Source organism: Arachis ipaensis, chromosome B6 (assembly GCF_059453495.1).
Source record: "Arachis ipaensis isolate K30076 ecotype BB chromosome B6, ASM5945349v1, whole genome shotgun sequence".
Taxonomy (NCBI): Eukaryota; Viridiplantae; Streptophyta; class Magnoliopsida; order Fabales; family Fabaceae; genus Arachis; species Arachis ipaensis.
The window spans coordinates 126,690,573-126,717,526 of record NC_142441.1 but is presented as its reverse complement, the minus strand read 5'-3'; the positions used below and the strand labels follow the sequence as shown (position 1 = coordinate 126,717,526).

Here is a 26,954-nt window from a genome sequence, read left to right as displayed (position 1 = left end):
TCTCTAAAAGAAAGATTTTATAATTGTCTTCACATAAAAATATTTTTTTATCCTTAAATAATAGATTGTATGATTAGATTTTAATATATTATAAAAGTGTTATCTTTTTTAAAGTGTAACTAAATAAATAAGTCGTATTTTTTAACAAAATATTTTCAAAAAAAATATTTTTACCATCTTTATTTAAATAGTTACCATAATAATAAATCACAATTAATACTGTTAGTAATTTTTTAATATTAATTATTCAAACACTATGTCAGATAGTAGGTGAGGGCTACGGCAAGCACCCAGCAGGGATTTGGTCAACTTTGGAGGATCTAGAAGGGTAGAAGATTTCTCCGAACTGGTGCTGGCAGCTCACCATTGGATGCACAAAGTCAACAAGGAGAATGTGCAAAGCCATTCTTACTGCAATCTGCAAACATCCCTTGTTTTCATTTTCTTTCTTTTTCAATAGGAAACGGATTAGGGCTTTGGACATTGAATGACATTACAAACATCCTCATTTTCTCTTTCCGGTAGTTGTAATGAAAAATAATTAAATGAAATCTTGAGACAAAATCTTCGCTAGGGTCCAACTTGAATTACTTTTATTTTTAATATTTAATTAGTTAAACGAATCCAACTAATATAGCAAAATCTTGAATTATCTGAATTATATTTAACAATAGAATCAAATGGATCCCATTCTAATATAGTAACAAATTATATATTTGGATTTACATTTCCCTGAGAATCAATTCAAAAAACCCTCTAGTTAGATTCTTTAAGCATCTAGTTAAAATTTTTGTTTGTCAGTTGTAACAATGCATATATAGATACCCTAAAGCAGCCAAGAATAATAGTAAATACTAAATAATAATGAACCCAAACGAACAAGTCAGGAACAAGAAACAGAAAACGCAACGCGTTACTTATATAACACTGTACTAGTCATAAAAAAACAACTCAACCTCATATAGCGTTCTCATACAATTCTTGACTTTCTACTCTTGCTTGCAAGTTGCAACCAATTCTCTCTTTATCTTTCTTTCCCTCTTTCTCTCGTACCATTGCTGCAAAACGCATATCAGTTTTTCGTCACAAGACATGTGCCCTCTAAGGTTCATATTGATCTTCTTCTCCGCCATCTTGGCTGCTTATTTTGCATGGACCACCGTGAGTTCCTCTCCAGAGAGCGACATCACCACCGGTCATGAGAACAAGGACAAGGAACATCTAAGTTTCAAAAAGGTGCCCTCAATTCTATCATCACCATTCTTTATTTTCTTTCTTTTTTTTTCCTAATCCTTTTTTGTCCTGACTACATTTGTTTCCTTGGTTTTTAGATGATTCAGAATGGATTCTGGGTATTCATAGACATGGCCAGCGGAAAGTATCTCTGGAGGAATTTGAGGTCCTTGAATAATAATGTGGAAGTAAAGAGCTCTTAATTACGTGTTAATAAGAACTAACCCAACCCCAGTCTTAATTCCTTCTTATCATCAATTGTTGCATAAACCTGTAATTCTCTTATTCGCTATATTGTTCCCCCTAGCTTGTAAATTCTTGTATTCCAAATTATTCCCCTTATGTTTCAATTATACTAGGGTATATAAAAAAGGGGAAGGAACCTGCTTATAGAATTATAATAATTTTGCTATAATATCAATATTCATTTTCCAAGAATTTAACTTTTGCTAATCACTACACAGAATCTTTCTAAAATGACATCATAGGAGACAAGATTTAAGTTTGCCATTGATATTCCAACCATCATCAACCTTTTTGCACTTAATTTGCCATCAGAAAACAACTTACAACATTTATTTACATTTACTGGTGGAATAAATATGTACACCAACCTAAGAAAGATATAATCAGAAACCAAAGAAATTCAGAAGAAATGCTAGCAGCAGAATTGGTTTTAAGAGACGTTCTTCTTGAACATCAACACATACCACGTCGAGACCAACTCCATTATCAGATTTTACTGTGATATATACTCCATCTAAAGTCCTAAACTCTTGTTTTTCACCCTTGGATTGAGTCAGATGTCTATTGACACCCCCCATATTTGGATGTACAAATACCACAAGATCTTCAATCATTATATATGATCAGATTGCAGCTTAATGGACATATAGAGTAGTGTTAACAGAGCACCTTGAGGAAGTGGAGCATACCTTGAGAGGTAGGAGCCGACCCACATGGCTACTATCACCAGTACCACTGCACTACTACTGGTTTTCCCGCAAACCCAACTTGCAAATGACAAGAACATTGTTAGCAATATGCCACCCCTTCCGCCCATAATCCATGCTATTATATAACCAATTTTATATCCATTATCTAACTTCTCATCCAGCAATGCCATCACACTGCTAAACGTGAGAGAAAGGCGGGACCCTAACGTCTGGAACAAAAATATAATCACGAATGCTGATCTAAGCACTTCAATAAAGGAGCCCCTCTCTTCGTCTAAGTCTCCTTCATCTTCCTCCTCATCTGTTTCAGTGGTATAGTAACCCTCATCGACAGTGTAATGCTCTGTGTATCTTTCATTATACATTTTCCTCCTCAGGTTGGCCCACCTATAGATTCTTGCTTGGTCTTCAAACTCAGTGCTGTGACTCCATTTATCTCTGTAAGGCTTGTGACTGTACTGAAGTTCTCTATCATACTGAATTCTTGTTACTTCATTCGATAGTACCTGTTTCGAGACATTGTTAGTAGTACGAAGGAAAAGGAAACCTCATCTTTGCATAAGGAAAAAAGCAAGAACTTCATAAAATGGTAGAAAGCAGTTCATTGCACTAAGTTTATCAGAGGAAAAGGTCCATTACTTTTTGGTGGTCTTAATCGAATTTGAAAACTGAAGGTTATCTCTAAATACATTTCCATAATTCAGTCAAATGTAAATGACAGTTTGTGTCTTTTTCTTCTTTGCTGGGATCTATGAACAATTTTGGGGAACCAGTAGCACCGTATAATAAGAGTAAATCCCTACCAAAAAGTGATAAACTTATAATTTTATAAAGGAAGAAAAGTTGAATAATGATTGCTCACTTCATATGCATGACGGATGCTCTTGAACAATTCAGCTGCTTGTAAATCTTTGCTAACATCAGGGTGATACTGCAATCACAGCAACAGAATGGATAAAGCTGGGTTATTTGCAGAGGGCTAAACTATAGACATGTTATCTAGGCCATAAATAACTAACTTGAAAGATACTTCTTTCTGAAATGTATGTTCAGGTAAAAATAAAGAGATTTCAAAAGTTCAATATAATAAACCTAGATGTATCATGTAGCAAGATGGCAGAAAACATGCAATGTCAATGAAAGCATACTTAGTTTGAAGATAAAATCAGAAAAACATGCAAGATCATCAACCAATTCAATTAATTAGGTAAAATGAGGTAACAAGAACTCTTCTTGGGTTCGAAATTCTCCTTATCTACAAAATTAAACAACATAAACAAGCAAAACTCAGTATATATTGCAATTTATTATTCTCTTTAACTTTGATCCTTTCATAAATAGCAGTTAGCACAGGAGTCAAGTTGCCCATATGGTTTAAACTTTAAAGACAGTTATTTGCGCAGATTGAAAGTGAGTCCATGTTGAAGGGGATAATTGGAATGGTACTTCAATTTATTCAATTATTTGTTTTTTGTTAATAGAAAACATTTTACTTTTAACCTATAATATATGAAGATAAAAAAAGTTAGAAGTAGATCTAAGCTACAGAGATGACTTTCTGTAGTCATGAGTCATAAATATTGTCAGATGAACAACTTCCTCAATATAATTGCACTTTTACGAGATGTATGATAAAAGTAAAAGCAGCTAACTTTTGAAAGTGTTAAGACAAAGAGTTTGATTTGGATGCACTAATGGAGTGAAGTCATCCAATCAAAATGCTTTCATTTGGATAAGTATTCATCTAGTTTGCGTGAAAAGTAACTATTTCTGTTGATAGGATAAAATATAGAGAAAAGGATAAATAGGTCCCTAACCTTTTGTTTCGTGGACATTTTTGTCCCTGACCATTGAAAAATACTTTTAAGTCCTTGACCTTCACAAAACTTGGACGGATCAGTCCCTCCGTCCAAATGCCTCCGTCAGGGACTGATCCGTCCAAGTTTTGTGAAGGTCAGGGACTTAAAAGTATTTTTCAATGGTCAGGGACGAAAATGTCCGTGGGACAAAAGATCAGGGACCTATTTGTCATTTTCTCTAAAATATATAACTAGATGTGTAAAATTCTTTCAAAAATGCTAGGTGTCCAAGTGTTTTCATTAATTAAAATTTAAACTTCAGTCACGCTCCTCCTCCTCTTGTGCTATATATGTGTGCTACGCTTAAATATTTGTGTGCTATGATAAACTAGAATTTGTTTAATGATATCTGTCAAATTAGTGTGAGCTACCAAGCTATTAAGCTTCGATTACTTGTGTGCTATGAAAATGAAGGGGTGTGTATTGTTTCACTTTGATTTACACATGTGATGTGGTATGGTGTAATAGAATTCATAAAAGAATATACACATAAATTTGGTGTAGCAAAATTTGTATATTGTGCTTCAAAAATTTGTGTGCTATATCGATAAGTTTGTGTTGCGTTCCAATTTTTGTGTGCTATACTTCAAAAATTTGTGTGCTATACTTAGAAATTTGTATGCTCTCCAACAAAAATTTGTATGGTGCAGAAAGTGTAGAAAGGCTTGTACATGTAGTGCAGGCTAATTGAATTGTACGCTAGTGGAGCACTGGAGTGCGTGTCATTTTGAGAGTGGTTTTTATTGTAGTTGGGTCAACTTGACTTGGTTGCCAAAAAGACTTGTACATGTAGCATCACTCAAATTCTCTTATACACTAACAATGTATGGAAATTGAGTTTTAAGACAAAAGAAAACTCGGGTATACATGCCCTGAAAATTCCTACAGTTCATATTCATCTACCAAGCACATAGAATTGGAAAACTTCGACACAGAAATTGTCAAGTACTCGGAAGCTTTTTTCTTAAAAATTAACATTAAATATCTGCAAGCTGATATTTTAACAATACTAAGCAAAGAATATGCCAGACCAGCTTATTGTACTACATTACTTTAAAACGCGTAACCAATTATGCCAGCAAGGATTAATAAAACCCTAAATCATTCATAATGATTAACGTTTTCACAAGGTTCCATCACAAATTGCGAAACACAATCACAATCAAAATAATATCTAGGGATTCATAATTCACAGCATCCTGCACTATTACAGATTCACAAGTACTAACAAATTCAACATTCAAATCAAAACGACAGAAAAATAAGAACAGTAATTGTAATAGTAACAGTAACAGTAATAATCTCAACATCAGAATCCATATTTTGACGGAATACCTTGCGGGCCAGGAGCCGGTAAGCGCGTTTGATCTCAGCGGCAGTGGCGGTGATTGGGACGCCGAGCACCGCGTATAAGCTCTGACTACCAGTGGCTGCTGCCGACGACGAAGAGGAGGAAGACGATGACGATGATGCGGCTATGAATGGGCACCACGAGCGGAGACGCCGGCGGATGGAGATGGGAGGAGTGGCAGAGAAGAAGGGAGATGCGTCCGCGACGGAGGGCAACGCCGTAGCGCGACCGCAGATGGGTCCCGTCAGAAGGTGCGACTGCATCGTGGTTCATGTATTAGCAGAAGCACTACAGTTGCAACTTCACGCGCCACTTCGAGATGTATTAAATATTACGTCGCCTATTCATCAGTTAGATTTTTCATTTCATTTTTGCGTGAGGAGTGATTGAGTGAACGAGAGGCCACTGTGTGCTCACTTCTCAGCAGCACAAGATGCCTATGCTATTGCTATGTATGTGATTAGAAAATCAACAATTTTGATTTGGATTCAATATACAGTCCGTACAAATATTTGCCTAATTTACTAAAAAATCAAAAATTAATATTTAATTATTAAAATATAAAAATAAAATGTACCGCATTCCTTATACGTCGCAAAAATTGGATTATACTTCGGTCAGATTAGATAAAATCAAAATCAAACCCTTCACCGTAACCTAACTTGATCCTAACAAACCTCTTTCCCAAAATCTCGCCCAAACGTGAGCCACGAAAATCTCAGCACTAACCGACGAATAATTCAACCCAGATCAAACTATAAATCAGCGCGAGAGCCGACGACATGGGGCAGAGCTTTTCAGCAACACCATACCGATCACATACTCGCTTTTATTAAATGACTCTTTATTAACTTGAGCGTCGGAATCTATTTTGCAGGTACCACGCTCGGGCTCAAGTTCGCAAGGGTGCTTCGCTTCCAAGCTGAGACGCTGTGGTTTCAAAGAAATTAAAGCAAAGCCGACTTATACTTCGGATAAGAGTATCCTTGCCAGAACATTTGGTGCTCACCGTGGGGCCCCCGCCTCACTTTATAATTTTGATCTAACATTACTAGATCTGTTTGTATCTTCTCTTTGCAGGAGTCGAACCATGACGGATCATTCGGTAACTCCTCAAGTCAACCCAACCAATGCCAAACTCTTGGCTACCAATGCTGCCTTACAAACGAAAAACCAACACATGGCCGAATTAGCAGCAATGCAGAACAACGGCGAGGAAAAGAACGATAAAAAGAAAGTCAATGACAACCTCCATGAGGAGCACCAATCGGACTCGAACGTGAAGATGGGAGAAACACCTCCGAAAACAGAAAGACGACGGATTAGCCATTTTTCCAAAGAAATAATGAATTTTGAAATGCCTAAAAATTTTACACTCTTAATGACATTAGCATCGTAGAAGGGGATCGGAGATCCTAAAGTCCACTTTACAAAATTCGAGTCTATGATGTTTCCTAACAGTGACTCCGATCCTATCTTGTGCCGATCTTTTCCAACTTTTTTGGATGGAGTTGCATTATTATGGTTTTCTAATTTAGCTGTAGGTTCAATATCAAGTTTTGATGAATTTGCTAAGCTATTCATCAACCACTTTGCAGCTTCCAAGATCTATATACGGGACTCAATCTATCTCAGCATGATCAAACAAGGACAATATGAGTGTTTAAAAGACTACATGATGCGGTTTACAACAGCAGCCATGGAAATCCCAGACCTCAATCCAGAGGTTCAACTGCACGCAATAAAGAGCGGCCTCCGATATGGAAATTCTAAGAAGCAATAGCAGTAGCAAAACCAAAAACACTGGAAGAGTTCAGGGAAAAAGCAACCGGACAGATCAAAGTCGAGGAACTGCGTGAAGCGGAGAAACGAAAGACCATCTTCCTAAAAAGAGGAAGAAAAACCTCACTGATCTCAGAACAAGGACTTTAAAAAACCTTTCAAACTAACGCCGAAGTATGATTCCTACACCAAATTCAACACCAAAAGGGAAGACATAATCAAAGAAATCCTACATAACAAACTTATCAAGCTGCCGAGCAAAGCAAGCACATACTAGGATCAGAAGTATGTCGACAGAAGCAAACGTTGTGTATTTCACCAGAAGTACGGTCATACAACTGACAAATGTGTGGTAGCCAAAGATTTTTTGGAGAGATTAGCGAGACAAGGCTTACTGGACAAATATGTCACTTCTAGGGGACAAAAAGAAGCAACAAGAAACACTGACAAACCAAGCTATACCTCCGAGTATAAGGAAAAAGGAACTTGGCACGGACCAGTCGATGCTCCTACCTCCAAAGGAATAATAAATTATATCTCAGGTGGTTTTGCAGGTGGAGGAGCAACTAATACGGCCAGGAAAAGAAGTTACTGGGCCATGATGACAATGGAAGGATCTCGCCAGGATACCCATTCCTCGGCTCTAACAACCCAAATCGCCTTCAGCATATCCAACTTTAAGTCACAATGCCCGAACTTGGATGACCCAGTGGTGATTTCAATCTGCACAGGGGAGCTAATGGTCAAAAAGGTTCTACTGGATCCAGGAAGCAGCGCCAACGTCTTATTCTACTCCACATTTAGAAAAATGCAACTCAGCGACAAAGCATTACAGCACTCGACCGGAAAATTGGTAGGGTTCTCCGGAGAAAGTGTGCCTGTTTCAGGTTATGTATGGTTGAGAACGACACTAGGGGAGCCTTCAAACTCTAAAACTTTAGATATTCAATTTCTAGTAATTGATTGTTCTAGCCCTTACAATATCATTTTGGAATGTTTGTCCCTTAACTCTTTTGGAGCCATTGTTTCTACAGTTCATTTCTGTGTTAAGTTTCCTGTGCAGGATAACATGGTGGCAATAGTATATGCCGACCACAAAGAAGCTTGACAATGCTACAACGCAGGTTTGAAAGCTATCCCAAAGAAGAACATACCAAGAGTCCATTCTGTTTACAACTCTGAGAGCATTCCAACCTTGGCCGAATTGGACCCAAGAAGTAACAACAGTCATCCCGCTCCAATGGACGACCTAGAAAAGGTACAGCTAGGCAAAGCTGACCAGTTTACTAACATCGGCTGTGTCTTTTCCGCAGGAACAAGACAAGATCTTATTGAAACATTAAGATCCAATTCCGATCTATTTGCATGGACACCTGCCGACATGCCAGGAATTAATCTGAACTTCATATGCCACAAGCTAGCAGTCAACCCTAATGCCCGACCTATAAGGCAAAAGAAACAAAACCTGGGCTCGGAAAGGAGAAATGCAGCAACAGTAGAAACACGGAAGTTACTTGATGTAGGGTTCATCCGAGAACTTCGATTCTCCTCATGGTTAGCCAATGTAGTAATGGTAAAGAAGAGCTCGGGAAAATGGCGTATGTGTGTGGACTTCACGGATTTAAACAAAGCCTGCCCGAATGACTCTTACCCACTCCCAAACATTGATAGATTGGTGGATGAACATCGGGGTTTCATTTTCATGGATGCTTATTCCGGCTACAACCAAATATTAATGCACTTAGATGACGAGGAAAAAATAGCATTCGTAACCGACCAAGGAAACTTTTGTTATAAAATCATGCCCTTCGGGCTAAAAAATGTAGGAGAAACCTATCAAAGACTAATGGACAAGGTCTTCAAGGATCAAATTAGCCGAAATATCGAAATATACATCGATGATATGGTGGTAAAATCAAGCTCCGAACAACAACATGAAGCCAACCTTAATAAAATTTTTCAACAACTCCAAAAGTACAACATGAGATTAAACCTAAAGAAGTGTGCATTTGGAGTACATGGGGGTAAATTTCTCATATTTCTATTAACAAACAGGGGGATTGAAGGCAACCCTGACAATGTCAGGCCGTAATAAACATGAAATCACCTCAGTCTGTCAAGGAAGTCCAGCAGCTCACAAGTCGCCTAGCAGCCTTGTCACGATTCTTACCGGCAGCAGTCGCCAAGTCATATCACTTCTTCAACATGCTGAGAAAGGCCGAGAAGTTTGTCTGGACAGATGAATGTGAACAAGCTTTCGCCGAATTCAAAAACCTTTTATGTTCACCACCCATACTCTAGAAACCCCAACAAGGTAAACCCCTTTACTTATTCCTTTCAATTTCAACTAACACGGTTAGTTCTGTGCTTGTAACAAAGACAGAAAAAGAACAGCACCCAGTGTATTTTGTAAGAAAAGTGCTACAAAATGTCAAAACAAGATACCCGATGATAGAAAAACTAGCATTTGGACTAAGCATCACAGCTCGGCGTCTACGACACTATTTCCAGACGCACTAGATAATAGTTCGAACTGGTCAACCTCTGCGTCAAATATTATCAAAGCCATATCTCGCAGGGTGACTAACAAAATGGTCAATAGAACTCTCAGAATTTGACATCTCCTACCAATCACGGGGACCCAGGCATTAGCCGAGTTCATTTTAGAATTCACTAGCATAGAAGAAACAATCAAGATATGGGAATTATATGTAGATGGAGCATCAAATGAAAGCGGATGTGGAGCTGGAATTCTGCTAAAAGACGACACTAGAGTGCATGCCGAACATTCAATTGAATTTCTTTTTCAAGCAACCAACAATCAAGCTGAATACGAGGCACTACTAGTAGGCCTGAGACTAGCAAAGGAAATAGAAGTAAAAAGTTTGAAGATCTACTGCAATTCCTACTCGTAGTACAACAGGTAACTGGTAATTTTCAGGTGCGAGATCCACTCCTAGAAAAATATTTAAATTCGGCCAAAAACATGATACAGTATTTTCAAAACTTTGATATATCCTATATATCTAGAGAACAAAACTATAGTGCCGATATTTTATCTAAGTTAGCTACGTATAGGATAATTGATTCACCGGAAACATTATCCCATCTTATGCTAACAGAACCAAGTTTAGATGTCAAATCTGTTTTGAGTTTGTCACAGGTGGAAGATTGGCGAAGCTCACTCATTCACTATTTAAGAACCGGAGAAATTCCGGAAAAGGAAAATCTGATGTCTTTTAGACATAAAGCAAGCCACTACACGATCATTGGTGAGAACCTATATAAACATGGATTCTCCAGACCGTTGCTCAAGTGTCTCCGTCAAGCAAAAGCAGAAGCTGCTATTGACGAGGTCCACGACAGCATTTGTGGCCACCATGCAGGAGGTCGGAGCTTGACAACACGAATCCTACGTGTAGGTTACTATTGGCCGATACTACGTGAAAATTGTAAGAAAAAGGTACAGGAATGTGATGCATGTCAGAAATGCGCACCACTCATCCAAAGCTCGACTGAACTACTGCACCTCTCAGATATAAGTTGGCCTTTCCACAAGTGGGGAATAGATATTTTCGGACCATTCTCAATATCACCAAGACAGGTAAAATTCCTATTAGTAGCTATTGATTATTTTACAAAGTGGATAGAAGCACAGACGATTGCAAAAATAACCTCAGATAAGGTGCGAACATTCATTTGAAAATATATTATCTGTCGATATGGTTTACCCAAGAAAATTATTTCTGATAACGGTAGGCAGTTTACTAATAAAAAAATTGATTCGTTTTTAACTGAGCTTCACATCAAATATCATTTTTCCTCCGTCGAGCACCCACAAAGCAACGGGCTCGCAGAGGCAGCTAACAAAGTCATTTTGTAGGCCTTAAAGAAAAAGTTGACAGATGCAAAGGGATGCTGGGCCGAACTTATACCAGAAATACTGTGGAGTTATAACACAACACCACAGTCAACGACAAAGGAAACCCCGTTCCGATTAGTATACGGTTCGGGCTGCATGATCCCTATTGAAGTCGGACAAGGGTCAACATGGACCGAATATTTTGATGAGACCGCTAACAAAGAAGCTAGATCGGCGGAGCTTGATACAATAAACGAAGAGCGATGCCTAACTGAGCTCAGGCAGAAATCTATGCAACTAGCTATGCAAAGGCAATATAACAAGAAAGTGCGACCAAGAACACTAAAACAAGGTGACTTGGTATTGAGGCAAATCGAAGAATTTCGGAAACCTTCAGGACATGGAAAATTATCTGCTACTTGGGAGGGCCCTTTTTGGATCTCCAAATTCGTTGGAAGAGGAGCATATTGCCTGGAAACACTAGATGGAATCGCATTGCCCAACACTTAGAACATTTCATCATTGAAGATTTACTATAGCTAATCTCACTTTGTAAACAAGATGGAGTGGCCAGGTACTCTTTTTCCTGGACACGAGGTTTTTTCCTAAGGAGGGTTTTACTCAAACAGGTTTTAACGAGGCCGACCACCCCATCCCTCTCAAAACTGAGAGTTATTTCCGTCAAACAAATTAAGATGATCGTTCTTTTTCCTACTTATTATGATATCTATACCTTTCCAATTACGTCAGCCACACCAACAGTGCAAAAGTTGGAAACGAATATCTAAAACCATGCAATCAACAATTACTTAAATTTCCAAATTCAAACCGACATTAACGTCGGATAAAGCAGTCATAAAAACAAACCGATAACAAAATCGGCAACCATAACAAATGTTTCAAACATAACAAAACTACATTCTAAATAACAAAAGTCCAAATTCTTTTTCACGAAGGAGGGCGGACGTTTTCGTCATGCTCCTCACCCGCCTCGTCCTCCACAAGTTCACCATCGACCATGATCTTGGTCACGTCAAGTCTTCCAACATCAAAGTCAGGGGTGAACACCACAACCTGACTAACAGCACGATCAAAGCCAGGGGCAAACATTTCCATCCCCTCTTCCTCCAATTCATGGATACGAGCAGTCATCTCACCCTTCGACTTGTCATTTTCTTTAATCTCACCTTGAAGAAGACGAATCAGGTCCTAAAGTTTCATAACCTCTTCCTCCTGATTCTTTATCTTAGCAGTAAGATCAATGACAACGTTGTCCTTTTCCTTCACAGACCGTTCCAGAACAGCCATTTTTCAGAAACAGACTGCTGTTCAGCTCCTAGAAGCTCGGTGGCACGGCCAACACAAATCAAGCGAGAAGCAACAATCTACGAAAATAAAGAACAGTAAGGAAAGTATACAACAAAGTACAAATCGTGACGACAATCAAAACTTTTTCTAACCTGAACAAATTTTCCCATCGCCTCAACACCAGTTCGGCGTGCCAAACTCATATCCCCAGGATACTGGGAAACAAGGTCAGCAAGATCAAAAATAGGAAACTGGTCACTCCAGACAGATTGAGGGTTTACCCCATCTATGAACCCATGCAGTCTTTTCTGTCTCTCGAAAATAGACCTACCAACAGCACTATAATCCCCTTCCGACAAAGCCTCAAGGGATTTTTCAGAATCCAGCTTTCTTCTTTTCGGTGAAGGGGGAGGCTGGGCAGTAGAATAAGCAGCATCTCCACCTGCTTCTTTCACCACACCTAATACACTGCTCCCCTTCTCGCTCTTCCTTTTCAAAAAGGATTGCAGACGAGACATGTTCAAATTAGGGACCCTTCCACCTATGAGCAACAATATCTCTATATCAGTAAGATAGTCACTAGCCAGATAAATAAACAAACAAACACATAATACTTATATACGTTTCAAGGCCCTACCTATCATTTTCCTTGTCAAAACTCAAAAACTCCGGGATCGATAAACACTCACCCTCAGCAAAACACTCTATTAAAAAATTCAAAAACCTATTCTCTTCTTCACTTCTTTCAGTAGATTCCAAAATCTGCATTGGCTCTGGAAACCAATACAAAGGAAATTTTTCAACGAGTTCCTCATCTAAATAAAAAGGGTATTCAGTCTCCTAAGACTGAACTTTCACAAACATGGCTTTGAAATTTTTGAAGGATGATTTATACAGAAGAAAAATAGAACAACCAGAAAAACTGCTAAGGAAAACCCATAGCCCTTTTCGGACACCTTTGGATTGAAACAGTTAAAAGAAGACATTTAACGAAGCAGAAAGATTCATAAAATCCATCAAACATTCAAAAGCTCTAAAAAACACCCAAGAATTGAAATGCAACTACGACGGAGCATAGTTAAGTTGAGTCAAAACTTTTCACTCAAAGTCAGTAAACGGAAATTTCAAATAAAGTTCAGTGAAAATAACCCCAATCCCCTCGTTTCACACACTCTCTCGTCGCCATTACAAAGTAACAACTCGACACCAACACCTGAACCCCCTTAACCAACTGTAAAGCCCTAAGTTCACGAAGTGATTCCTCGTCACAGTAGGAAGAGGAATGGGTCTTTACGTCCACGTGTACCCACTGGTAGAGATTTTCACTTTTCACTTCCATGACCTTTTACTTTTCTTTGTCTTTTTCTCTTTATTTTTCCCTTTCCCTAACCATTGTGAAGGTGAAACGAAAATAAGAGGACAGAGAAACCAACCTCTTGCAGTCAGTGACGGATCTAGAAAATTTTGATAGTGGGGGCAAAATATATATATAACATTATAATAATTTTTATAATAAAAATATTACGTTTACATAAAAAAATTAGCTATCAAATTATCTATTATAAATTTGTGTATAAATACATATATCATTTAACTTATTTTTAATATGTATTTTGTATTTCAAAATTTATATTTTAAGATTTATTCTGTACAAGTGATTATTTTATGTATACATAGCATAATTGTTGTTATAATTATATTTTGTTATTGTAAAATATGATTAGGTTTCAAAATATCTAATTACAAATTAAAATACTAAAATAGTAATTTAAATAATAACATATAATTTAAAATTTAATTTTTTATATTTCATATTTTGAAATCTTGACAATATAATTAAAATGTCTTTTTTTTTGTATATGTCGTTAAACAATCATTTAAAACTCAACTTTCATACAAATTAGCTCTTGATGATATTCATTCAATTATTAGTGTAGTTATTATGAAAAAAACTAAAGCTAATTTTAAAAGAAGAAACACAAATGGATAGATAATATTCTTTCGAGTCGATCTCTAAGAAAGAACACCAATCTTATTTAAATTTGAAAATTGATCATTATAATAGACATCTAATATGAAGTTTTCAAATTGGCTATCAAGTGTCGAAAGTTGAATAAAAAATTATTGTGGGGTCAAATTTAATAATTTAGTGGAGGCAAATAAATATTATTATTATATACTACTCAATAAAATTCCAAATTGTAGTGGGGCAAAACACCCACATGAGTGGATCCGTCCCTGCCTGCAGTCATGTCTTTTTCACTTAAGCAGAAATCCTTTGAGTCAATCTTCGTGTCTTTTTCCAAGAGAATAATGGTAATAAAGAGGCATTATAACCCATTAACTTAGTGGGTAATTTGAAAAAATAACTGTTCTAATTCCTGGAAGACTTCCAAAGCCCAAATCCAATTAGAGAAGTTAAACATTGAATTTATTGCAAAAAACTGTTCATGAGGTAAATTTATTATTCAGTTTCATTTTATAATTGATTTTTAACATACAGCCCAAGCTTAAAAAAAGCTAACACATGTTGAGCTTGGAGGCTAGCATAATTATCCATGACCGAGGTATAACCAAATTAGAAAGCTAAATTGGCTAAATCGTGAGATCGGCAAGTCAAGCTTGGGGGCTATGTACCGTATCCCTTATACATTGGAAAAACTGGATTATACCTCGATCAGATTAAATAAAATCAAAATCAAACCCTTCAACGTAACCTAACTTGATCCTAACAAACCTCTTCCCCAAAATCTCGCCCAAACGTGGGCCACGAAGATCTCGGCACTAACCGACGAATGATTCAACCCAGATCAAACTATACATCAGCGTGAGAGCTGACAACATGAGGCAGAGCTTTTTGATGCATGAGCATCTTATACCCTTTTTCCAGTTATTTTTATACTATTTTTAGTTAGATTTTATTAAGTTTTATTATGTTTTAGTGCAAAATTCACTTTTGGATGCTACTTTGAGTTTTTCTTGTATTTTTATGATTTTAGGTGAAATTTGGAGCAGTTTGGAGAAGCCTGAAGCAAGAAACAAAAATGCTGTCAGCTCCCCCCAGGCGCTGAACGCCCAATCCTGGTGTTAAACGCCAGCTTGCTGTCCGAGCCACTCACCTATTGGGCCTCCAAGTGGATTTTAGCACTTCTTAAGCTTATCTTATTTTATCTTTGTAATTTTTAATTTAAAATAATATCTTTTAGGTTTAGTATTTATTATTAGGTTAGTATTTAAGGAGGAGATCACTGAGGTTTAAAGACATCAGATCTTCCTCCTCCACACTTCTAAGAACTCTGTTTTCTCTGTAAGTCATGAGCAACTAAACCTCCTGGTTAAGGTTAGGAGCTCTATTTATTTCTATAGCTTAATATTATTACTTTTCTATTTTAATATATGTTTAATTCCATTCTAAGGTGTGACTCATTCTTAATCTAATGAAACTGGGTGGAACGGAAGTATGACCCTTTTTCTACATGAGTTCTTGTGATACTTGGCCAAAGTCGCTTGAACTATAGCTTGAGAACAGACCTCTTAGACAGCTAATCCACAACTCGTTGGGGACATGGGAACATCTGTTCAGCTGGGATCTGGGGTAATTAGGGCCTTTGTGGTATAAATTAGAATACTGAACTTCACTCTCTGATTCGAATTAACTAACGTTGTCTGTGGCGTTTTAGTAGGATTAGAGGAGATTAATCACTAAGGGATTAGGGTTAATCACTTACAGTTTGCCATGAAATGAATCATTCATTATTAAAATAGTGAGTAAGAAGAATTAATCCGGAAAGATAAACATCTTCGAGACCTTAACTGTTTTCCTATATTGGTTTTACAACAACCTTTAATTGCTTTTCTTTATTATTTTGTTTTATGCGCTTTTAACAACTACTCTCTTTACTTCTTTTCTGACTAAGTCCAGCAAGATAACTATTGCTTGCTCAATCCGACAATCCTCGTGGGATCGACCCTCACTCACCTGAGGTATTACTTGGATGACCCGGTGCACTTGCCGGTAAAGTTGTGCGAGTTTAATTCACTCTCATCCACTTTTCCATCCACATTCATCCATCACATCGCCCATCAATTCCCTTGATTCCCCCACCCCACTCCTATAAATACCCCTCACTTACTCAATATTTTCCGACACCATTCCCTCATCTTCTTCTCTTACATATTCTTCCCCATATACATTCTTTTTCTTCAATTTTTCCCTTTCTTCCCTCCCAAAGGCCAAAGCCTATACCCTAACCCCTGTCTCTACTTCTTCTATTTCCTTTATTTTTCCTTTTCTTATATTTCTATTTGCTCGGGGACGAGCAAAATTTTTAAGTTTGGTGTTATAAGCTCCACTTTTTTGCTTCTTATATCTTACCTCCATGGCACAAAAAACCAGAGAGTCCTCAAGGAAAAGAAAATGAAAGCCCCCGCTTTCGCATCTGAGTCATAGGAGACCACAAAATTCCTCACCAAGGCCCATCAACACCATTTTTATGATGCGGTGAGGAAGAAGAGGGTGATTCCCGATGTTCCCTTCAAGATGAAGGACAATGAGTACTCGGAGATCTTGTACCAAGTTCTAAGACAGGATTGGAAAATTCTGGCCAACCCCGTTTCCGATGGAGTGCTGATGGTGTAGGAGTTTTATGCCAACGCTTGGGTCACAAAGAAGCATGATACAAGCATGAATCCGGAGCCAAAGAACTGGCGGACCATGGTCAGAGGGCACATCATAGACTTCAGCCCCGAGAGTGTGAGGGTGGTGTTATAGTTGCCAGAGCCACGAAATGACCCTCAGTCATACACTCGAATGGTCAATATTAACCAAAGGTTAGATCAAGTTCTTGCTGGTATCTGTGTGCCTGGAGCTCAGTGGAGGAGGGACGCTCAAGGTAAGCCTTACTAACTGGGTAGGCTTGACCTTAAACCAGTGGCTAAAGGATGGTCAGAGTTCACCCAATATTCTATCATCCCTACAAGTAACCGCTCTGAGGTTATAGTCGAAAGAGCAGTGATGATCCACTGCATGATGCTCGGCAGTAAGGTGGAGGTACATGAGGTGATCCCTCAACAGATTTACAGAGTAGCTGACAAGCCCTCCACTCAAGCAAGGCTGGCATTTTCTCATCTCATTCACTACCTATGTGCAGCAGCTGGAGCTCACATAGAGGGAGATACCCTGATTGATAAGGAGAGACCCATCACAAGAAAGGGTATGGAGCACGCTAGAGAGCCCGCACAAGGACCGTAGCAAGAGCCAGTTCCACCACCTCCACAGGATATTCCAGAGATGCCTCAAGGGATGTACTTCTCTCCCCGTAACTATTGGGATCAATTGACCATATCTTTAGGAGAGCTGGCATCATCAGTTGATCAGCTGAGGCTGGAGCATCAGAACCAGTCTGCTATCCTCCATCAAATGATGGAAGATCAAAAGAGATTGACGGAGGAGCAGAGGAGGCAGGGGCATGACATTGGGGAGCTTAAACGCTCCAGAGGATTCCCTGGAGGGGGCAGTAGCTGCCATCACTGAGGTGGTCTAGTTCCATTCTCCCTATCTTTATCTTATCTCTATTTTCCTGGCATTTGAATTTTTATCTATTTTCTATTCTAGTTGCATGATCACTCTTAGGATTTCTTTGCTTTCTAGCTTAGTAGTTTATTTTTTTTGTTTTGTTTAAAGATGTTTTATGTATTCCTCATCAAGCTTAAAAAGAAAAATCTATTGAAAAAGAAGTAGTAAGATGCATAAGATCTTGAGTTATATTATGAGTTATTCTATTTACTTTGATGTGGTGGCCTTATCTCTATTTTCTGAATGTATGAATTAACTGTGTATAATTAATACTTAAGTCGAGTATATTGGTTCTTGAAGAACAGGAATTTAGAGAAATATTATTGATTCTCTGAAAGAAGAAAAAGATTGATTCTTGAAGCAAAACAAATAGCAAAAAAAAAAAAAAAAGCAAATAAGAAGAAAAATCAAAAGAAAAAGGTCAAAGGCTTTAAGCATCAATGGTTAGGAGGGTCAAAATTGATCTAAAAGCTCAAAAGAGTGGTTTCCCCTAACTATATGCTTGTGGTGGAAAAGTGTCAAGTAATCTTTGAGACTGAAAACTTAAAGTTGTGACCTAATGTTGTTAAGGAATATGCTTAAGGCTCTGAGCACCACTGTTTGGGATAAAAGCAAAGAAAAGTCGAATCCAAAGGGTTCTCCTAGTTAAGTGCTTGTGATGTTGATGTATCAAGTTAAGCTTGGAAACAAAACACTTAGAGTCACGACTAGGCTCAAAAGTGCAAAGCACCAAAAGAAAAGAATAGTTGTGTTCAAGAATCAACAAGAACCTAAAGAAGAGCCTCAATAATATCATTCGGATTCTAGTTCTAAAGGATGCCAATATTTTTTAGCTTCAAAAGAAAGCGAGATGCCAAAGCTATTCAGAAATAGAGTGTCATTAGCTCCATTCAGAAATTAGACCTGAGCTTGATTGACAACTCTAATCTTGTGTGTTCTCTTCCTTGGTCCTATATTGTTTTTGGTTACTTGAGAACAAGCAACGGTTTAAGTTTAGTGGTGTGATGCGTGAGTATCTTATACCCTTTTTCCAGTTGTTTTTATACTATTTTTAGTTATATTTTATTAAGTTTTATGTTTTAGTGCAAATTTCACATTTGGATGCTACTTTGAGTTTTTCTTGTGTTTTTATAGTTTTAGGTGAAATTTAGAGCAGTTTGAAGAAGTCTAGAGCAAGAAACAAAAATGCTGTCAGCTCCCCCCTAGGTGCTGAACGCACAACTTGACATTCAACGCCAGCAGGGGGCATGAAGTCAGAAGTGCAACTCCCTTCTGGGCGTTCAATGCTCAATCCTGGTATTGAACGCCAGCTTGCTGTCTGAGCCACTCACCTATTGGGCTTCCAAGTGGATTTTAGGACTTCTTAGGCATATCTTATTTTATCTTTGTAATTTTTAATTTAAAATAATATCTTTTAGGTTTAGCATTTATTATTAGGTTATTATTTAAAGAGGAGATCACTGAGGTTTAAAGACATCAGATCTTCCTCCTCCACACTTCTAAGTACTCTGTTTTTTTTGTAAGTCATGAGCAACTAAACCTCCTGGTTAAGGTTAGGAGCTCTGTTTATTTCTATGGCTTAATATTATTACTTTTATATTTTAATATATGTTTGATTCTATTCTAAGGTGTGACTCATTCTTAATCTAATGAAACTGGGTGGAACGGAAGTATGACCCTTTTTCTACATGAGTTCTTGTGATACTTGGCCAAGGTCGCTTGAACTACAGTTTGAGAACACACCTCCTAGACGGCTAATCCACAACTCATTGGGGACATGGGAACATCTGTTCAGCCGGGATCTCGGGTGACTAGGGACTTTGTGGTATAAACTAGAATACTGAACTTCACTCTCTGATTCGAATTAACTAACGTTGTCTGTGGCGTTTTAGTAGGATTAGAGGAGATTAATCACTAAGGGATTAGGGTTAATCACTTACAGTTTGTCATGGAATGAATCATTCATTATTAAAATAGTTAGTACGAAGTATTAATATGGAAAGATAAACATCTCTGAAATCTTAACTGTTTTCCTATATTGGTTTTACACCAACCTTTAATTGCTTTTCTTTATTATTTTATTTTATGCGCTTTTAATAACTACTCTCTTTACTTTTCGTCTGACTAAGTCCAGCAAGATAACTATTGCTTACTCAATCTGACAATCTTCGTGGGATCGATCCTCACTCACCTGAGGTATTACTTGGATGACCCGGTGCACTTGCCGGTAAAGTTGTGCGAGTTTAATTTTCCTGCACCACTTTTTAGCAACATGATACCGATCACATACTCGCTTTTATTAAGTAACTCTTTATTGACTTGAGTATCAGAGTCTTTTTTGCAGGTACCACGCTCGGGCTCAAGTTCGCAAGGGTGCTTCGCTTCCAAGCTGAGACGTTGTGGTTTCAAAGAAAGCAAAGCCAACCTATACTTCGGAGAAAAGTATCCTTGCCAGAACATAAATAATTATTAAATATTTAAAATTTGTCATAAAAATAAATTAAACAAAAATTAGCCGTCAAATTATAAATATCATAAAATTCATTTATACAAAAATAATAAAATACACACCAAAATAAAAACTTTTTTTACCATTTTAAACTGGAATAAAAAAATTTACAAATTTAAATACTACATTATATTTTTGTAGTCGTTGTGTACAAAAACTAAATTTAAATTATCTACATAGTTATAGCCATCCAAAATAAAATTTTAATTTTTCATTTCTCACAAATTATCGGTAAAATATAGGGTAAAATATGTAAAGAAACCAAACAATAACCAATATTATATGAAAGCCTCAAAACAAATAAAGTTACATGAAAGTCTTCATTCATATTTTTATATAAATCGAATTTATTAAATTTGAATTAAGTTTTCTAGTACTAAATTGAATTAAAAATATTTGAATTAGTAGGGTTTTATGTAAATCGAAGTTATTAGCTTTGATTTACCAAGGAATGAAATTCAAAATGCTACCCATAGGTTCAAACTGCGGAAATGGAAGACAACCCGAATCGAATGTATCGTTTGGACGGAGTTGTCCATATTGCTGGTAGCGTCCATGAATAGGTTAATGAATGAAATTTAATTTATTTTCTTTAAGAAATAAAGATTTTTTAGTGATATTAAATCGCTCAGAACTTGATTAGACGTGTTATTAGAATTTTTAAACTTCAAATAATAGTTAGAGTATTGATTTAGTTTCAGTAGTTTGTTAGAACATTTAAATTACAAATGTATGTTGGATGAGGGATAACTGAGTGTTCGTTAGAGTAGTGATTATAGGTTTGGTTAGAATTTGTAAGTTTTAAATGTTAGAAGTTTAATGAGGTTAGAAATTTTGTTGGAGTTTAATTTAATTTAGGTTTCTAAGTGTTAAATTAACTAGGCAGTAGAAGATTATCAAGGATTTAATATGATTTAATTTATTTAAAAAATTTAATTCTTAAATGTTAGATTAACGAGGCACTACAAGTTTAGTTATAGTTTAGGGTTTAGCTTTACGTCCTAAATATTAGATTAACTATGTTATGTTAGAATTTAATTTAATTTACGTTAATTTAGTTTAATTTGATTTAATTTAATTCTTAAATGTTTGATTATCTATGTTCAGGTTTACAATATCTATTACATTAAAGTATTTTTTATTTGAATTCTCTGTTTTAGGTGATTTTTGTTTTCTAAATCGTTATGGTTCTTAGAGAATTTTTTCATCATCATGCAGCCCCACCGATGTATTACCAGCATGAGGAGACAGCAAGGTATGCCCTTAGACGAGAGGATCATGCCGTACTTGCAGATGGCCGGCTTAGCCCATCTCGCAAGACTCAACAACCATTGGTTTAGGTTGGATGAGACGCTGGTCAGTACATTTGTCAAGCGATGGCGTCATGAGACCCATACCTTCCACATGCTATTCGGGGAGTGCACGATTACACTACAGGATATTACGTACCAGTTAGGCCTCCCCATCGACGGATAGTACATCAATGGATGTCTGACGTACTTCGAGCGTTACATTGACGGCAGCCGACCTGCATCGGCAAGTTTACTGTGAAGCGCACTTGGATGCAGGAGACATTTAGTGACCTTCCCCAGGACGCAGATGAGGAAACAGTCCGGAGGTATGCAAGAGCGTATATCATGATGCTATTATCGACGCAGCTCTTCGGTGGCAAGTACGGTACACACATGCATATTAAATGGCTACCATACGTAGCGAAATTAGAGGACATGGACATATACAGTAGGGGATCCGCTGCTCTATCATGGTTATACCGATGCTTATACCGTGTGACCAACAAGAACGTGGTTAAGTTGGCCGGTCTATTGAGCGAGAAGGGGCCTAGAGTCGCGCAGTGGAGGCTCAGGATAGATTTACTTCGAGCAAGGGATGTGAGTGTTTTAGCTTTCAAGCATTCATTGTTAAATTTTTTTAAACTACTTAGTGGATGTAAATTGACCTGCAATACTTGTTTCTCTTTACCAGTTTACATGGATGTCATATAGCACATCGGATGTTGTTCAGATCGTTCATCCCGAGATCTTGGAGCCCTGACATATGGCACTATGGAGGGCTGTGATGGCATTGATCTACTTTGCTGTGATAGAGTGGCATCAGGTGGATATGGTGCTACCACAGCTTGGTGGGATACAACATCACCCATGGTCCGCACATTAATTTTCTAATATCGAAGGATGGCAGAGGTAGAAACTGATGGTTTTCGAACACGTTACAGTGTTAGCACATACATTGGACTCGATGGGCTGACCATGTGTTACGATTTGATGTGGTGGCAAACTCAGGACCGTCACAGCTTACTTAGATTGGTGGCATGAGTATGAGAGAATATTTTTATCGCTTGAGCTCTTTCTCGGGGACCTCAGAGCAGATGTTATCCCAACTGAGGCAACACAAAGAGGTCCAGGACGGGTCCCTAATATGGATCAGGTGCCAGATGTTCCTGATAGACATCAAGTAGAGCAGAGATGTCATCTTAGGACACAAGGCTGTGAGTGTGAGTAGAGATGGCTCGATAATGCAATTAGTACGATGGAGGGGAGGGGTCGAGGTCATCAACGCGATAGGGGGCGTGATTGAGAGGGAGGGATGGGGGACGTCGAGGTAGAGGTTGACGTATTAGGAGAGGCAGTGACGATGATGGTGATAGTGGAGATGAGGATTATGGTGGAGCTAGAAGAGGTGGTGGATCTGGAGGAGGTGGAGATGATAATGGTGGTGGTAGAGGTGGTGTTGGGTTTGGAGGTGGTGTCGCTGGAGATGGTGGAGGTATAGATAGAAGTGGAGGTAGAGATGGTGGAGGTGGAGGTGGTGGAGGTAGCGGGGTTGAGGGTGGTTTTCAGGGTGATGCTTTAAGGTTAGGGGATGGTGGAGGATTTATAGCTGAAAGGGGTTTGGTGATTATTTTGTTGGTGTCCCTAGCAGTGATATGGCCCCTGCATGAGAGTCAGACATTCATGAGCCCGAGTGAGCTCTTTTTAGATTTGTTAGGCAGCCATGGCTTCGACAGTGAGTTTGGATGATTACACTTCCTTGAGGAGATTAGCGTCATTATCCAAGAGTATGAAGCGGCCCTATGTGGACCGCAGGTCGCCAGACATACCTTGATGTGGACCTGAACGAGCCTCTGTTAGGACCTTTGTACGATATATTTGCATTGGGTGGCACTCCTCTGTCGGCAGTTGTAGTAGCACTCCCAGATCGTACTGGTCCATCTAGGCCACCCAGACCGAGTGGAGACGAGGATGAGGTACCTCTCGCTCAGAGAGCACAAAGGATCAGGCACCCACGCTGCTGCTTCACAGGGTCATAATCAATTCTGACTATTCAGATGACTGTTATATTATATGTTATTATTTTATCATGTTATGTAATCATTATTGTGTTGATGTATTTAGTATTGCTTGTGTGAACTATGTTATCATGGGAGATAATACTTGACTAATTTTGGAAACTATATATTAAAGATGTTCTTAATTGATGTTTATTGAAATTTCACGAAAAAAATGAAGGTAACCTTGAAAAATAAAATACAATAATATTATTAACGACAGTCCATCAGACAAGACAATAATAAAGACAACTATAAACACAGAAAAGACAACATGGAATGCAACAAACATTGCTAAACAACAATAAAGTGTAATACAGTGGACATAAGAACAGGTGACATAATAAAGAAAATACTAAACTCTGCTTGTTGCTCCAGACCCTTAATGACTCCTCCCTGTGGAACTCCACCAAGTATGATCAGGCTGTTTGCATAGATCACACCATTTTGGTCTATTTGGATCCACCTCATCCATACTAGTGGATGACCTTCAGATGCACGTCTCATACTGGGATCAGGGATGACTGTTGGACCATCATATGGTGGCCAGAAGCTTTCTGGAATCGAAGGATTGAATCTCATCTTGTAGATATTAAATACCGTGCAGAGGCGATATACCTCGTGGATATAAATTGCCAACTCAGGCGGAAATATGCACAACAAGTGACTGCATGGCGACATGGGTAGTGAAGTGCCTGAAAGTACCTACAATCGCAAGTCTAATCTCTCAATGAGTCTCTGTAAGTACCAAGTGAGAAGTAAAATGTTGGAGTAGTCTCAACCACATTAAACTCCAAATTATCTCTATCGTATAAGGTCACTGTGAAACATCTCGATACCTTAAGATTTGCCTCCATTGCCTTCATCAGTGACTAACTAAATTGCTGACCTGTCCCCAATTGTGCCTCAGCCTCTCTTCCCTTGCAAACAAAGAGCTCTACCAATCTTCACCAAAGAATAAACTGGAAGGTTCCTAACACCCTTGAGTACCGAATTAACACACTCAAAAATATTTGTAGTCATATGGCCGAATCTACGACCCTCATCCTAGTGCTGAGTCCACTTGTCATACTCCATCCTATTGGGCCAGTCACACATTGCCGGGTCTTCAGTTAAGAGGATGTCAAATCAATAATCAAACTCGGCCTCAATCTTTGCATAACTAGCGTTGTCTTGAAACCTCCTAGCATCCTTTCCCTTGAAACTCAGTGCAAATTTTGCTGCAGCGTGCCTAACTCCATCATCATGTGCCTCTAAGGTTGCCTTGATACCATTGTGCCTATCAGATATCATGAGAATGCCGGGCTGAGGAGTCACGTGCTGCTGTAAGTGAGACAAGAAAAACAACCATGACTTCGTATTTTCACTCTCCACTAGGGCAAAAGCAATAGGAATGATATTAGAATTTCCATCTTGAACAATCGCAACCAGCAAAGTTCTCCCATATTTGTCGTACAAATGGGTTCCGTCAATATTGACCAACGACTTACAATACTTGAATGCTTTAATGCACGGTGGGAATGACCAAAAAAGTCAGTGAAAAAACGTTGATGACTTGTCAACCTGGCCTCCAACTTACACATGACTCGTCTTCAGAACTGCAATACTACCTGGCATCATTATCTGCACACCTAGCACCCATTTTGGCAATTCATTATAGGTCTCCTCTGAATCCCAATATATCTACGTAACGACCTTCTACTTAGCCAACCAAACCCTCCTGTACGTAGGTCTAAACCCAAAATGTGCCTCCGTTGCATTCTGCAGTACCTTGATGGATGCAGTCACATCAGCTCTGATCATAGGAAGGATGAAAGCAGATATCACATGATAGTCAAGCTTCTTGTGATCACTAGAGATCAAGGTGGCCAAACATGTATGAGGTCCGTTATATCGTCTAACCTCCTAAATACTCTTTCACTGTTGTAGAGTGATCCAAATCAACCATCTGCAGCTGTTTTCGAACTCCTTACACTTTCTATAGTACTTGGCATGGTCTGATTCCATCACTTTATACTCAACCACATGGCGGATGCTATAAGTCTTCACACATAAGACGACTTCCTCTTTATTCTGAAACTACTGACCGAATCGAAACTCAGCTAGACCTGCGGTGCTCTGTGAATCTTTGGCTCTAAAACCAAATTCTACATCTGGGAACCCTTACTGTTTCATGGCATCTAAGTCTAGAGTTGAAAAGTGCGACGGGTATTGTTGAGTTCCTAAGATCGATGGTGCACCAGCTCCAACAGGAATACTCCTCCCTATATCATCATCATTATCATCATCAATCATGGCAGGCTCCACATCATCATCATCCCCTAGCACGTCTTCCACAACATCTTGTTTTCCAACTTCCCCATAAATCAGGATCATAACAGGAGTATTCATGTTAGCACCTATTTTTGCAATCTCATCACCGTGTAGATCAGCTGCGAATTACGAAGATGCCACCAAACCTCCCGCAGATGCCATTACAGGCAAAGATGAAGACGCAACAACAGGGGTTAAACTGGAGGCTGTTGCCATTGTTATTGATTGATGATTTTGATTCAATCCTCCTGAGTTAGAGATCACATCCACAAGCTTGGCCAATAGTTCAAGGATTCTCACTTCGGGAAACTGACGACGATAGTGAAATAAAACTTGCAAACCCTCGTCACTGTCTATCACAAACGAGTTGTACTTCACCTCATCACAAACAACAGAAATTGAAATTCAATAATATAACTTCTCTATCCGTTTCATTCTATGTAGTCCCAATTTATGTAGTATGGTATTCTGAAAATCAACAAGGCTCGTAGAAGGTCTGATAAAGACACTCAATGGATCCTTATCAGTAAATTTTATTTTCGATGGTATTTTTTTCTTAATCGTGCCTTTGTTGTACACAAAAACTAAAAAACTATCTTCACTAACTATTGTGAATTTACCTCTATTGAACACTCCACGTTATGATCTTATTTATATAGCACACACTCCTTAGTAAATCGAATTAAATCAATTTGATTTAATCATATGCATTGCTTTGCTAGTAAATCGAATCTGTTAGATTCAATTTACCATGATTTACTAATTCGTGTAAATCGAATCATATTGTTTCGAATTACATGCATTAAGGGTCTTCATCATAAATCGAATAAAAAAGATTCGAATTATAGCCATACACCGTA

At 38.2% G+C, this 26,954-nt stretch overlaps 4 protein-coding genes across 4 annotated transcripts; 3 read left to right on the top strand and 1 right to left on the bottom strand.

Annotated features, from left to right (window-relative positions):
* Nucleotides 1-935: 935 nt before the first annotated feature.
* Nucleotides 936-1,671, top strand: LOC107604963 (Methyltransferase-related protein). The gene is made up of 2 exons (XM_016306688.3): nucleotides 936-1,236; nucleotides 1,332-1,671. Exons 1-2 carry the CDS (start codon nucleotides 1,093-1,095, stop codon nucleotides 1,434-1,436), a joined length of 249 nt encoding a protein of 82 aa, XP_016162174.1. The 5' UTR covers nucleotides 936-1,092; the 3' UTR covers nucleotides 1,437-1,671.
* A 49-nt stretch (nucleotides 1,672-1,720) lies between these two features.
* LOC107604962 (Chaperone DnaJ-domain superfamily protein) lies at nucleotides 1,721-5,875 on the bottom strand. The gene is made up of 3 exons (XM_016306687.3): nucleotides 5,384-5,875; nucleotides 3,052-3,120; nucleotides 1,721-2,695 (listed from the first exon to the last, which is right to left on the bottom strand). Exons 1-3 carry the CDS (start codon nucleotides 5,660-5,662, stop codon nucleotides 2,093-2,095), a joined length of 951 nt encoding a protein of 316 aa, XP_016162173.1. The 5' UTR covers nucleotides 5,663-5,875; the 3' UTR covers nucleotides 1,721-2,092.
* A 614-nt stretch (nucleotides 5,876-6,489) lies between these two features.
* LOC107647360 (uncharacterized) lies at nucleotides 6,490-8,289 on the top strand. The gene is made up of 2 exons (XM_016351437.1): nucleotides 6,490-6,678; nucleotides 7,504-8,289. The coding sequence occupies exons 1-2, from the start codon at nucleotides 6,490-6,492 to the stop codon at nucleotides 8,287-8,289; spliced, it is 975 nt and encodes a 324-aa protein (XP_016206923.1).
* Nucleotides 8,290-9,278: 989 nt separating this feature from the next.
* LOC148562658 (uncharacterized) lies at nucleotides 9,279-11,553 on the top strand. The gene is made up of 3 exons (XM_088490948.1): nucleotides 9,279-9,406; nucleotides 10,212-10,785; nucleotides 11,065-11,553. The coding sequence occupies exons 1-3, from the start codon at nucleotides 9,279-9,281 to the stop codon at nucleotides 11,551-11,553; spliced, it is 1,191 nt and encodes a 396-aa protein (XP_088347074.1).
* The last annotated feature ends 15,401 nt before the right edge of the window (nucleotides 11,554-26,954 follow it).